Below are 13,793 nucleotides of genomic sequence, written 5' to 3'. Positions count from 1 at the left end.
GTATTGTTTTGGATCTTGGAGAATAATAGTCAATGAGAGCGGCGAGGTGCTTATATAGTGGCGGGTCAATGCGGAGTTGCGGAGTTAACCTTGTCATCTTCTCTTTTCTTCCACCACGTCACCACCATGGCTGCCTTCCTGAAGAAACCCCTAAAACTGGCCCTGGTGCAGTTGGCATCGGGTACGTCTTGAACCCCTACATATGCCCTCACATCTCGTCCCAACCAACTAACGAACGCAATCTACAGGCGTCGATAAGACCGCCAACCTCACCCATGCCCGCAGCAAGGTTCTCGAGGCCGCCAAAGCAGGCGCAGGCCTGATTGTCCTGCCCGAGTGCTTCAACTCCCCCTACGGCACCGCACACTTCCCCAAATACGCCGAGACTCTACTCCCCTCCCCGCCCACGAAAGAGCAGTCCCCCTCTTTCCACGCCCTCTCCGCGATCGCCGCCGAGGCCAACGCATACCTGGTCGGCGGCAGTATCCCAGAATTGGAGCCCACCACCAAGAAATACTACAATACCTCGCTGGTCTTCTCGCCGTCGGGCGCCTTGATCGGCACCCACCGCAAGACGCACTTGTTCGACATTGATATCCCCGGCAAGATCGCCTTCAGGGAAAGCGATGTGCTCTCCCCGGGCAACCAGCTCACCATCCTCGACCTTCCGGAATATGGCAAGGTCGGGCTGGCCATCTGCTACGACATCCGCTTCCCGGAGGCGGCCATGATCGCGGCGCGCAAGGGTGCTTTTTTGCTCCTCTACCCGGGTGCTTTCAATACCACCACAGGTCCGCTGCACTGGGAATTACTCGGTCGGGCCCGCGCAGTCGATAATCAGACATATGTGGGAATGTGCAGTCCCGCGCGGGATATGGACGCGGATTACCATGCCTATGGGCACAGTTTGGTCGCCGATCCCGGTGCCCATATCCTCGGCATGGCGGATGAGAAGGAGACCATTGTGTATGCGGATTTGGATAACGAGACGATCAAGAATATTCGGTCGAGCATCCCGATCTATACCCAGCGCCGGTTTGATCTGTATCCGGATGTGAGTGGGGAGAATTAGAGTGATGACGAGCCTCTTGTACATAGAATGGTTCAATGAACCCAGCTTTGGGGTTTAGCAAACGTCACTGTATCCCAAGGGGTTTGCTCCGGTCAATCTCTCTTATGCCAGGATATGACTGTAGTTCGTTAGTTAATTAATTGACCTGGGCCCAAAGTGATAATTTTCTGCCTCAGGCACCGAGTGCAGTCACGTGCAGTCACGTGCATCCCACCAATCAGATCCCGTCTCCACACTAAGCGAGCCACACTCTCAATTTCGAAAAATCGCACATCCGCTTCGACCCCCGACCACCTCTCGCCCACCGTCGACACCCCCCATTCCAGTCAGTCACTTCATATCTGTCTCTCGTCTACTTACGTCCTGCTAATCCCCAGCAGAGATGTCCAACGTCAAGTCCGGCAAGAAGACCCGCTCGGCCATCGCCGACGTGGTGTCGCGCGAGTACACCATCAACCTGCACAAGCGGGTACGTTGATCCCCTTTCCTGTTTCCCTAATGTCTGCACCGTCGATGGACTCGTCGTGATCTGGAGGAACCAATGGACAGAGAACAACTTCTGGAGATTCCGGAGTTTGTGTGTGGGAAGGTTATTCATGATATCCGCCATGAAGAACCTTGCCCTAGATCAGAACTTGCTTGCAAGACCGGTTGATGTATCCTGTCGGGATTTTCCCGCACGGAGACTCGACTCGTTTTGTCTTTTTGCATTTTCTCTCGCCGAATTGTCGACTGGTTGCTGAACCTGCGTAACCTCACACCCACACAAACCCGGAAACCCCAAAAGAAGAAATTAGTTTGATGAAGTCCACCTCTACGGCCACGACACACAACCATCACGAGCAGAACAATCACCACTCAATGGCGTTCGGACGGAAGACTAATTACGCCTTCTTCGCGGGAATATAGTGCCACGGCGTCAGCTTCAAGAAGCGCGCTCCCCGCGCCATCAAGGAGATCCGCGCCTTTGCCGAGCAGGCCATGGTAAGACACGCCACTCTCTTCCTACATTCTTTTGCTGATAATATTTTTTCGTGATTGTGTAGGGCACCAAGGACGTCCGCCTCGACCCCCAGCTGAACAAGAAGGTTTGGGAGGCCGGCATCAAGGGCGTTCCCTTCCGTCTGCGCGTGCGCATTTCCCGCAAGCGTAACGACGAGGAGGGCGCCGTGGAGCGTCTGTACTCGCACGTCCAGGCTGTGAACGTCAAGAACCCCAAGGGTCTGCACACTGCCACCGTTGACGATGCGTAAATCTCTTCCTGTCATGTGCTGTCCTGTCTTGAAGCATCGCATCTATGATTACGTTGGGGTTTTCTGTCTGGTCGGGGACTTCTTTCAAAATAAAAATACCTCTTTTTTTCTCACTATTCTTCTCTCTTTCTTGGGGATTATTCATCGTAGGGTGCTTGGATGATTGTAGTTCCAGAACTACGGCTGCTTTCTGGTAGCACTTAGGACTGCAGCTATTCAGATGTGCCAGAGACCTGCGTGGCCTTGTTGGCTGCATCTCGCAGCCCATGTACTTCGCAGCTGCCAATTCTTACGTTTACAAGGGCCACTAGAATCCGTTGAACGGAACTGCCATTCCCTGGCTAAAGTACAACGGTGCATTCGCTCGGCTGGGCCCAGGGCAACGAGCCCGGGCCCAGCCAAGTAAATGCAGACAGAATATGGGAATGACAGAAAGCAACGACAAAAGAAAAACATCTTCGAGGGGCCCATCGAGCCCAAGCAGACCCAGAACCGAAGTTCGGGTCCGCTGGTCTCGAGGACCCCTCGAAGTACAGGAAAAGAAAAAAGCAAGCAAACGCAATGCCGGTATGCTCGTACAAATACATGCTCCCCTGACTCCAAACAAGAACTTCCGACAATAAATGTATGTGAGACGCCCCTTGGGGGGCACCAGTGACGCCTCACAGATGAGAAAATTTTGGTGTTTTGACAAAACGAAAAGGACGGACAGATTGTATGCGAGATCGTTGTAGTCGAAGCTTCATGGTGATATGATGGTGATTGTGAATGTGATTAGTTTTTGATCTCTTCGATCTTGGAGAAGAGCTCATTGACGTTTTCGGCCTTCGCCCGTATGGCCCAGTGCTCGGGCTGCTTGTTGTGGTGCGGCACCATCAACTGCACGCTGCTGCCGGCCTTGGAATAGGCGTAGTCACGCTTCAGGTGGGTGTTGAGGATAATGTTGCCGCCCGGGTCGGCACGGATCACAACACGAGCAGCATGGGTCTCTCGGTGAACGAGTAGACGGCAGATTCCGGTGCCCTGGGATTTCCAGCTACCGTCTCGCTTGAAAGCACGAGCGCGGCATTCGTAAACTGCATCTTCTTCTTCCTCGCCAGCCTTGGCATTCGTGAGATTGAAGATAGCACCGGGCTCACCCTCCTCCTCGTCGCCGGTGACGTCCGCGGACGTGGCATTCTCGGTCGAGGGAACTGATTCAGCTGCGAACTTGATCGGAGTGTTTGGCTTCCAGGTTTGATCAGCGGTCTGGGGAGCGCCCTTGGGAGCGCCAAAAATGGGCGTGCTAGTACCCGAAGTGTTGACACCGGTAAACAGGGAGCTGGTGGCATTGTTGGTGGTGGCATTCCCGCCCATCAACCCGCCAAATGGGTTAGGCGAGCTCGTCGCAGAACGACCGGGAGTCTGAACTCGATCAAAAAGACTGCGACCTGCGGCAGCGCTAGGGGCTGGAAGAGGGGCGTCCAGGCTGGACTTGCTGGTGGCAGCATCGGAGGACTTCATGGTCCGCTTGGATGGGCGATCATCTTCCGCTTCTCTGTCTTCGGCAGAGGGCCGCCGCTTGGGGGTCTTGCGTATGGCTTCTTGGATGTCATCACCGGAGGAAGAGTCACCGTCATCCTTGTCAGAAGTCTGTGGGGTTGCAGAAAGGCGGCCAAAAATGTTTTGCGAGTTGGGAACCGGCTGGTTTGCAGATGCGAAAATCGAAGTAGCCGGGCTCGCTGCGCGGGAGCTGGCGTTGCTGATCACGCTAGCTTCATTGGAGCTACCAATCTTGCTTGCCTCATCAGTCTTGCCAAACAATGGCGTGACGGCGGGACTCGGAGCACTAGACGGATTGGCAGCCTCGGTTGAAGCCGCCGGTTCGTCGACGTCGTCGACAAACATGAACCCCTTGCCGGGAACAAACTTCGTCTTCTTCTTGGATGCCGCTTCAATCTTGGCGCGCTTCTCGCGCTGTCTCTCGGCGTCTTGGCGTTCCCACTCCTCTTCATCGTCTTCGTCGGAATCAAAATCTTCAGCCTTGCGCTTGGCCTTTTCTTCGGCCGCGGTCTTCTCTGCTTGTTTCTTGAACTGCGCCATGAAATCCGTGCCAGAAGCACCATTTCCGAATTTCGGCATTGCAAGCGCTGGTGCAGCCGCTGAAGGTTGCGATGGAGCGGCATTGGCAGTAGATGTGGAGGTACTTGCACTCGATGCAGCCTTGGCAAACATGTTGTTTCCAAATTTCGGAGGAGCTGCTGCAGGAGCGGCAGGGCTCGGAGTACTCGCCGACTGTGCAGGCGCAAGAGCGGGTTGTTTGCTCGAGTCTGGCTTCGGGGCGGAGAAGGAGTTTGCGAAAACGTTGGCAGTAGAGGAATCATCCTGAGCACTAGCAACAGGGCCTTTTGTCGCGGTAGCTTCCGCTCCGGAAATGTTGGGGAAGACAGGGACACCCAAAGTCTCACGGACTTGCAAGTAGTACAAGATGAGTGAATCAAAATCATCCGTGGCACTGCGTTTGCTGACTCCCTGTTTGAACGACTCGTTCAGGGTCCGCAGTTGCAAGAGCAACTCGGCATCTTCAGCCTGTTCTTCGCTCGTGCTGGAAGGCAACTGAGGCTTTGACTGCTGAAAAGGTTGAGTGGGTGGAGCAGCTGGAACGGCAGGCGCCAATGTTTCTTTGGCTGCAGGGACTGCAGGAGCCGCAGGTTTACCACCAAATAGATTGCCAAATGGCTGCTGGTTCTGAGGTGCTGCCTGTGCGGTAGCGGGCTTCGGCGCAAACAAGTTTGTCGGGGCATGTTGAGCCGACGGCTTCGTGGCCTGAGGTGCCGAGGTGGCTCCTCCCATGAGGTTGGCGAAGGCAGAGGTCTGTCCAGTAGCTGGCTTGGGTGCGAACATGTTGCTAGGTGCAGGCTGCGTGGAGGGCTCTGGGGCCTTGGATGCGGCGGGAGCGCCAGCGAACAGGTTTCCAAAAGGCTTGCTCTCTGCGGGCTTAGCAGGAGCTTGCTCAGCGGCTGGCTTCGGAGCAAAAATGTTGGCAGGAGCCGGTTGAGTGGAGGCTTCGGAGGCCTTGGATGTGTGAGCGTTAGCGAACATGTTGCTAGAGGCAGGCTGCGTGGAGGGCTCTGGGGCCTTGGATGCGGCGGGAGCGCCAGTGAATAAGTTTCCAAAAGGCTTGCTCTCTGTGGGCTTAGCAGGAGCCTGCTCAGCGGCTGGCTTCGGAGCAAAAATGTTGGTAGGAGCAGGTTGAGCGGGCTGCTGGGACTCAGAAGTCTTTGCGGTCGTGGTAGCAGAACCGAAAACAGAAGAGCCAAACGGGTTGGCCTGCGCAGGCTGGGATGGAGCTTGTTCAGTAGCTGGCTTGGGTGCGAAGGCATTGGCGGCCGCAGGCTGAGACGGCTCCGAGACCTTGGGCGCCGCAGGGGCGGGTCCGAAGAGGTTCTTGGGTGGCTGTGTCTCGGCAGGCTTTGCGGTCGTGGAAGAAGCGTTGAGGCTCGTGAATGGATTGGCAGCAGAAGCCGATGGAGCGGAAGGGGTCAAGCTGGGAGTACTCGCACCACCAAAGAGGTTTCGATTCTGGAAATCGGGCGCAGAAGCTGGAGCACTAGCTTTGGGCTTGGCATCGGGTGAGGTTTGCATGGAATCAACAGCAGTGGCTGTGGTAGGTGGTTTGCCAAACATGTTAAGAGTAGCCGGAGCGCTCGTGGTCTGCGGCGCTCCAAACATGCCAGAGGGCTGAGCCGTGGGTCCAGTGACAGGTGGAGTGTTGAAGGCGCTATTCCCGCCAAAGCTGAACATCCCAGTAGTCTGGGCTGGCTCGGCTGGCTGGCCGCCGGACGTGCCTCCGTTGACATAAGGGTTGTTCACACCAAAGGAGTTGGACTGTTGACCGAAGGAAGGAGCGTTGAAGCCGAACCCGCCTTGAGCAGCGCCTCCAAACGAGAATGGTGCCGAGCCATCTTGCTGGGGCTGACCGAGAGACGTGTTGGCGTTGGCGCCGGGGAAGCTCTGGCTCTGGCCAAAGGCAAAGCCAGTCGGCTGCAGAGATGGTGTAGAGGAGAACGGATTATCACCAAAAGACGGTGCAGGAGCAGGAGAAAAGGCGTTGAAAGACTGGCTGCCAGGTGCAGTGGATGGAGTCATCGCACGCTTTCTGCCGCGGACATCTTTGATTCTGGAATACGCGGGGGAAGCCCCGAAAATGTCAGCCTCCGACAGCTTGCGTTTCTTGTTCATTTCGATGGGGCAGGGATCAGGTTCTCTGGGGGTGGGGGAAGAGTTGGGCTCGTTCTTGGTGGGAGAGAGGGAGCGCTGTCGCTTTATCTCCTTCTTGATAGGGGAAATGAGAGCTCGACGAAGGTATTTGGACATGAAGGGTAGGGAGACAGGAGAAGAGGAAAGAAGAAAGGTGGGTTGAAAACCGAGAAGCAGTGAAAAACGGGAGAGAAGTGAAGCGAGAGAAGTGAAGTGGGTTTGTTGTTGTTGTGAGAGAAGGAAGGAAGTGGAGGGGCAGGCACGTCAACAAGACACGCCCAAATAGGAAGGTTAGGGTGAGGGTAACCAGCCATCTCTATATTCCTCAATGTCCCAACAAACAACGACTCCCACCTCATAGTAGAGATCATGCAAAGACAGAAAGAGACAGAAAGAAAAAAAAGGAACCCATTACTTACTTGCGGTTGGCCATCTGGGCCGCCGTGGCCCGTTGGGGCTTCTCATCTGGAGTGCCCGACATGTGAAACTGATTTTCGTCTTCTTTACTCCCCTGAGGGCCTTGCGCTGTTCGTTTGGACATCTACCGTCTGTTTCTCGGGGTTCTTCCGGCCAAGGCCTGACAAGTTCAAGGTCGATGGACGGCGAGCAGCTTGGATGCTCCTCTCAATTATCGACAGCGAGTCCGAAGTAGTCCCGCCGGGATCATGCACCGGGATTTCGTGAGTTTAAATATATATCGAAAGCCGGCGTTGGTGTCGAGTTCCCTCGATGCTCGAAATGGGTTCGCTGACGATGTTCCCGCAGGGTGATGATGCTCCGAGGTGCTGCTGGGGGTGGATGGGGCTCCCCGAGGTCGCGCGCGAAGTCGCCGAGTGGATGACTATGTAGCGATATATATCACGTCGCTTGTGGAGAGATCAGAAGCCAATCTGTCTCTGAGGGATGTCGCCGTGATGCGCTGGGATGATGGCGGAGCGGAGACACGTTCGCGACCCGGCGCGAAGCACGAGCTGACTCCGGGGGTTGAGGGAGCTCACGACGGGGGGACGGGCGTCGAGTCCGGAAGCAGAGCAGACGAAGTGAAAGACTCTTTCGTTCTGCAGGTCCTGGATTCGATGACTCTCTGCCCTGGGGTTGACGTGGAATGGGGTTCTCCCTCGATGTGTTTTTTTTCTTTTCGTGAGGCAAGAATCACGGGGAATACGGTCACGTGAATGGGGGCTTGGCATTGGGCTCTACGCTGACTGATGCGATACACTATGATTGACGGAGTTGGCCCTCTCGAGCTCATTCTGGCATTCTCTGGCAGTGTGAGGTCTAGCAACCGTTTTGCTGGCCTTGAAGCACTTGTGGATGACGTCGCTAGCTCGGTCCATCGGCGGAAGAAAACTCCGCCCTTTTCGTCAGCAGAGACGAGATGGGATGAGCACAGAACACGTTCTCTAGCTGCGGCTTAGCCTGTATACCGTATGCACTCGTGGCAATTCTAGTCGGGCCTGGAATCCGGCTAGTGGTTTGAGGACCGCAGCTCTCGGGATCACGGTGGTCTGGATGCTACATCGTAAGCGGGTTGAAGCATGTCTCCGGACATCTAACTAGTTGGGCATTCCGAATGAAGAACGGAGTTTTCTTTGAATTATAATAATAATGCGCGGTTAATTCTTTACTGCCCCTGGGAAGACTAGCATTGCTAGTGCCGGCTCTTCTTGCTGTGTCAAATGCGGGATTGAGTGGTAGGAGGGAAGATATATATTTCTGTCGGGGCCATCCACTCGAGCCCTAAGTCCCAGCAGAACATCCTTGTGGGGTAAAGGTCTCCGCTCACGCCAGTCTGATTCATGGATAGACGAGATAGACAATAAGCCGAGTCATATGAAACGATCTGGAAACAGGCCCCAGATCAGACTCCAGACTAGAAGGATGGCGTTGTAACGCGGGGGGATCGCCTCATAGAGCGACCGTTTCAGAAGCCGGTTCTAGACAAGGTTCCTGGCTCGTCTCTGCAACAGTAGTAGACAACCTGCATTAATAGTTCTCCAGCATGCAAGGCACACTAGAAAAGAAACCTCCGAGAAGCAAAGACTCTGGGCCGTGCGTCCAAACGGACTAAATCCCATCCTTAAATTTTATTTCCTGCAGCGCCGCCGATGGGGCCTTCGGCAGTTACTCGTCTCGGTCGACCCAACTTCTGGTTCGCAATACATCGGATCCGTTCCACTCCCAATGCTCCATGTCGGTGTTGACTCCTGTCTCCGGTGTCGTCGTTGCTGGCTAAACTCTGTGACACAAAGCCGACTGCCCCTGAGTTACATTTGCTCCGTGCAGTTGCAATGAATCCGGCACTAGTCCGCATCCTTGCCTGATTCGATATGATCCGTCAGGCTAAATCTTACTTACCCAGCACGATCCAACCTGCTATTGGTGGAGGCACGGAATTAGACAAGGGCGGCGATCGGCCCCATGGAGCAAGATCGGCACCGACTTTGTTTCTTTACGGACGCGCGATCATGAGGGCTTTCCCGCCTGGCGTCACAAGCCACAGGATTCTGATCTCCAGATACCACCCTCGACGGTCATTTATCTCCGTCTGGAGTCACTTGCAACTTTCTGAGTGGCTGTCAGCGTGGCATTCAACCCGGTCGGGTGTTTTGGCTCTTCCCGGATGGCCTGGAATGGGGGTGGAAGGCAATAAAACATGTCCCCTTTGGGGATCATCATGCGCGGTCGTGCATAGTATTTCTTTTTTCTTTTTTGGTTCTAGAGTCTGAATAGAAATACTTATAAGGAGCCTGTCCTGGGCTTCCGTTTATTCCCCACTGATCTGTGTCAGTGCCCGTCAAGATGCGCGTTACTTCCCTGGCATTCTCTCTTTCTCTGTTGGCCTCTGCCAATGCGCAGCTCCTCCAAATCCCCCAGGTGGAACGCCTCAGTACCCAGGTGGTGCGCCATTTCTCAAACTATATCAAGTACAATGGTCCAACCAAGGAGGCCCTCGCGGCAATGAAGCCAGAAAAGCAGCAGGCGCCAGTGAGCCAGTCGACAGCGGCGGACGCGTCCTACTGGTTGGCGGATATCAAGCACCAGGGTCTCGCGGCCTTTAACGCCGACCCGTCCAACTATACGGTCTTCCGCAATGTCATGGACTACGGTGCAGTGGGTGAGTGCTCATCGTCCTTTTCTTGAGTGATATCAATCTGACTGTTGAAAACAGGGGACGGTGTCACCGATGACACGGCTGCCATCAACTCTGCCATCAGCTCCGGTGGCCGCTTTGGCCCGGACAGCGGACAGACCTCGACTACCACGCCGGCGATTGTTTACTTCCCGGAGGGAACCTATCTGGTGTCCACGTCAATCATTGACTACTATTACACCCAGCTGATTGGAAACCCAAATTCTATCCCTACTATTAAGGCCTCAGCGACCTTCACAGGCCTGGGTGTGATCGATGGTGACCTATACCAGTCTTCTGGCAATCAAGGCTGGACCTCGACGAATGTGTTCTTCCGACAGATCCGGAACTTGAAGATTGACCTGACCGGCATTCCGGGCTCCTCGGCCGCGACAGGTATTCACTGGCCCGTCGGACAGGCCACGAGCATCCAGAATGTGGAGATCGCCATGAGTGCTGCGTCGGGAACCCAGCACCAGGGCATTTTCATCGAGAACGGTAAGAGGCTCCAGTAAGATCCGGCTTTGAAAAAAAAAATACTGACCCCTACATAGGCTCTGGCGGTTTCGTGACCGACATCACGACCACCGGAGGCCTCTACGCGATGAACGTTGGTAACCAGCAGTTCTCCATGCACAATCTTCAAATTTCCGACGCAGTGGTGGCCATTTCTCAGATCTGGGACTGGGGCTGGACCTATCAGGGTCTCACTCTGTCCAACTGCACCACCGGTATCTCGATCGCCAACGGCGGTGCTGGCGCTCAGGAAGTTGGTTCCGTCAACATCCTTGACAGCACCATCCAGGACTGCGAGGCCTTTGTCACCACTGTTTGGGGAAACTCTACCTCTAGCAATGGCAGTCTGATCCTGGAGAACATTACCCTTGACAATACCCCGGTTGCGGTCAACGGAACGAGCGGCACGGTTCTGGAGGGTGGCTCTACCACCATCAGTGCCTGGGGCCAGGGCCACCAATACACCCCCGATGGACCCGCCAACTTCGAGGGCGCATTTACTGCGCCAACCCGCCCGAGCGCCCTGCTCGCTAGCGGAGGATCCGCCTACTACACCAAGTCGAAGCCCCAGTACGCCGCATCTCCAACGTCTTCCATCAGCAGCATCCGCGACGCCGGTGCTAAAGGCGATGGTACGACGGACGATACCGCGGCCATTCAAAAAGCCCTGACTTCTGCTGCATCCTCCGGTCAGATTGTCTTCTTTGATCAGGGTGTTTACAAAGTCACCAGCACGATCACCATCCCGCCGGGCTCTGTTATTGTTGGAGAGTCCTATTCTGTGATCATGGCCAGTGGAAGTACATGGTCCAGCATCACCGACCCCGTACCCGTAGTCCAAGTTGGCACATCCGGACAATCTGGACATGTCGAGTGGTCTGACATGATTGTGAGTACGGAGGGCTCTGCTCCTGGCGCCGTGTTGATCGAGTGGAATCTGGACGCGGACTCCGGGTCTGGCATGTGGGATGTCCATACTCGCATTGGAGGCTTCGACGGCTCGAATCTGCAGGTTGCGCAGTGCCCAACTTCGGCACAACCGACCTCAGGCTGCGAGGCGGCGTACATGTCCATGCACATCACCAGCTCCGCCAGCGGTGTCTACATGGAAAACGTGTGGCTGTGGACCGCCGACCACGACCTGGACAATGCGGACAACACCCAGATCTCTGTTTTCACTGGCCGGGGCTTGCTGATTGAAGGCAAGAACGTCTGGATGTGAGCATTCCAAACACTTTCTTTGTCTCGATGATTCGCTGACATTGACTTCTACAGGTACGGCACGGCAGTTGAGCACCACTCGCTGTATCAGTACCAGCTCTCAGGCGCAAGTGCCATTGTGGGAGGATTCCTTCAAACCGAAACACCGTATGTGGCCTGGCTATGACAATTAAGATCCAACTAACACCATGCTAGATACTATCAACCCAGCCCCGACGCGGCCAACAGCCCGTACCCCACCAACGCGACCCTCAACGACCCAGACTACAGCACCAGCTGTCCTAGCACTGGAAACTGCGATGCTTTGGGTCTGCGCGTCCTCAACAGCGAAAACGTTATTATCTACGGTGCTGGTCTGTACAGCTTCTTTGACAACTACAGCACGGATTGCTCCTCGTTCCCCACTCCCGAGGACTGTCAGAGCGATATCTTCAGCATTGAGGGCACGACCAGCGCCCTCACGGTGTACTCCCTCAGCACCGTTGGCACAACCAACATGATTGTCATGTCTGGCACCTCGCTGGCGACGGTCAGTGACAATCTGGATACGTACGCCGCGACGATTGCTATGTTTACTTCGTAAAGAGAGCAGCAGTGCGGCCATTCATTCGTTTTGTACATATTTGGAGGGCTTTTTCTCCCTATGGGATGTCATACACGAGACTTGGTTTCTTTTCAGTCTTCACTACCGTATATATCTGAAGTAAAGCGGAAATATAGAACAGACGGATATGAATCCGTGGAATGTGGAGATGTGGGGGTTATTCTTGGGGTTAAGCTCGACCAACGATACCCACGGAGCGAGAGACTCCCACGGAGCATCGGTGACCGTGCCGAGGGCCATTTCCGAAGAGGACTGATGAAATAGCGAATGGTATCTTCCTTTTTGTTTCTTTTTTCTTTCTTCAATCTTCCCCTGCCCTATCTATACTCGCCCACCACTGCACGACCATGACCATCACCCAAGACCCCCCCACCGTCGCCTTCGACGCCCTCCCACTCAACCCCAACGGCCCCCGCGGCAACGCCTGGGGTCGTTTCGGGCCAACCGACCAGCTCGGCACGCTGAACCTGCTCACACCCGAGCGGGTCGTGGAAGCAGCCAAGGAAATCCGATCGGGGGTGCGCGTCTCACTCGACTGGCCGCTCAGCATGCCCTCGTATCCCAGTTTCAATCGCTCGCCGTTCAAACAGGAGCTTGTTCTGCGAAATCCGAACTGCGTCTATGACGATATCTTGACTTTTAATAGCCAGGGTTCGACCCAGTGGGATGGGTTTAGGCATTATGGTGGGTTCCTTTCTTAACGGGGATATAACAACAAATACGTACTGACAGCGTGTGGGGCTGTTCAGCACATCAGAAGTCGCGTCTCTTCTATAATGGGACTACAACAGAGGATATCGAGAAGTCGGATGCGATTGGTCTTCACTGTATGTTCGCTCGACCGCTTCTGGTCTGATACCACTGACAGCAGGGAATAGCCTGGGTCGAGAACGGCGGCGTTACCGGCCGAGGAATCCTCCTCGACTACGCGGAGTGGGCCACCTCCAAGGGCATTCCCGTGTCCGCGCTGGAATCCACTCCCATCACGCTCGAGAACCTGAAGCAGGCAGCCGCAGACTACAAGCTAGATTTCCGCAAAGGCGATATCTTCTTCGTGCGCAGCGGGTTTACAGCTGCATACAACAAGCTCAGTGCGCAGGAGCGCGAGGATCTCCCGAAACGCCCATCGCCGGATTTCAGCGGTGTTGAGGCAACGGAGGAGATGCTGCGGTGGTTGTGGGAGCATCAGTTCGCAGCCGTTGCCGGAGATGCCCCGAGCTTTGAACGGTCGCCGATTCGGGGAAATCATGCCAACCAGGAATTCAATCTTCATGAGTGGGTTCTGGCCGGTTGGGGGACTCCCATTGGGGAGATGTTTGATCTGGAGAAGCTGTCGGAGCATTGTAAGGCTACTGGACGGTATACTTTCTTTTTGTCGAGTATGCCCCTCAATGTATGTTCCAGCTGGATCTTGCTTTTGGAAACATTCACTAACGAATGACTGCAGGTTGTTGGAGGTGTGGCTAGTCCGCCGAATGCGTTTGCCATCTTTTAAGAGTGCATAGGTGGTGGATAAGTGCTTGTGTTGGACAATTAGCTAGTTGTCCGAGTGTCTGAAGATGCGTTTGTAAATATCCGAGCAAAGAAGTCTTTACATCATCTTCGGCTTTTCTGCATAAACACATTGTTTCAAAGACTGGCCATTCCATATAGTTGTCGATGCGTGGTTACCCTCCAACCTGTCGGAAGAATGTCGGACCAACAAGGCTCCCGTTGTTGCCCCCGCACCAGAATTCCCCAAGAACAAAGTGCATC

At 54.9% G+C, this 13,793-nt stretch overlaps 5 protein-coding genes across 5 annotated transcripts; 4 read left to right on the top strand and 1 right to left on the bottom strand.

Annotated features, from left to right (window-relative positions):
- Nucleotides 1-126: 126 nt before the first annotated feature.
- Nucleotides 127-1,072, top strand: PFLUO_LOCUS8634 (Omega-amidase nit3; the record flags this gene model as incomplete). The annotated part of the gene is made up of 2 exons (XM_073786381.1): nt 127-181; nt 249-1,072. The coding sequence occupies 2 exons, from the start codon at nt 127-129 to the stop codon at nt 1,070-1,072; spliced, it is 879 nt and encodes a 292-aa protein (XP_073642642.1).
- Nucleotides 1,073-1,454: 382 nt separating this feature from the next.
- On the top strand, nt 1,455-2,325 carry PFLUO_LOCUS8633 (60S ribosomal protein L31B; the record flags this gene model as incomplete). The annotated part of the gene is made up of 3 exons (XM_073786380.1): nt 1,455-1,541; nt 1,982-2,056; nt 2,119-2,325. The coding sequence occupies 3 exons, from the start codon at nt 1,455-1,457 to the stop codon at nt 2,323-2,325; spliced, it is 369 nt and encodes a 122-aa protein (XP_073642641.1).
- Nucleotides 2,326-3,099: 774 nt separating this feature from the next.
- On the bottom strand, nt 3,100-6,681 carry PFLUO_LOCUS8632 (uncharacterized protein; the record flags this gene model as incomplete). Its single annotated transcript, XM_073786379.1, has 1 exon — nt 3,100-6,681. The coding sequence occupies one exon, from the start codon at nt 6,679-6,681 to the stop codon at nt 3,100-3,102; it is 3,582 nt and encodes a 1,193-aa protein (XP_073642640.1).
- Nucleotides 6,682-9,366: 2,685 nt separating this feature from the next.
- On the top strand, nt 9,367-12,017 carry PFLUO_LOCUS8631 (uncharacterized protein; the record flags this gene model as incomplete). The annotated part of the gene is made up of 5 exons (XM_073786378.1): nt 9,367-9,682; nt 9,737-10,195; nt 10,252-11,431; nt 11,489-11,581; nt 11,630-12,017. The coding sequence occupies 5 exons, from the start codon at nt 9,367-9,369 to the stop codon at nt 12,015-12,017; spliced, it is 2,436 nt and encodes an 811-aa protein (XP_073642639.1).
- Nucleotides 12,018-12,385: 368 nt separating this feature from the next.
- Nucleotides 12,386-13,533, top strand: PFLUO_LOCUS8630 (uncharacterized protein; the record flags this gene model as incomplete). The annotated part of the gene is made up of 4 exons (XM_073786376.1): nt 12,386-12,722; nt 12,788-12,865; nt 12,917-13,431; nt 13,486-13,533. 4 exons carry the CDS (start codon nt 12,386-12,388, stop codon nt 13,531-13,533), a joined length of 978 nt encoding a protein of 325 aa, XP_073642638.1.
- Nucleotides 13,534-13,793: the final 260 nt, after the last annotated feature.

Source organism: Penicillium psychrofluorescens (assembly GCF_964197705.1).
Source record: "Penicillium psychrofluorescens genome assembly, chromosome: 6".
NCBI lineage: Eukaryota > Fungi > Ascomycota > Eurotiomycetes > Eurotiales > Aspergillaceae > Penicillium > Penicillium psychrofluorescens.
The sequence above is the reverse complement of the archived record's forward strand: the minus strand, read 5'-3'. Positions and strand labels throughout refer to the sequence as shown.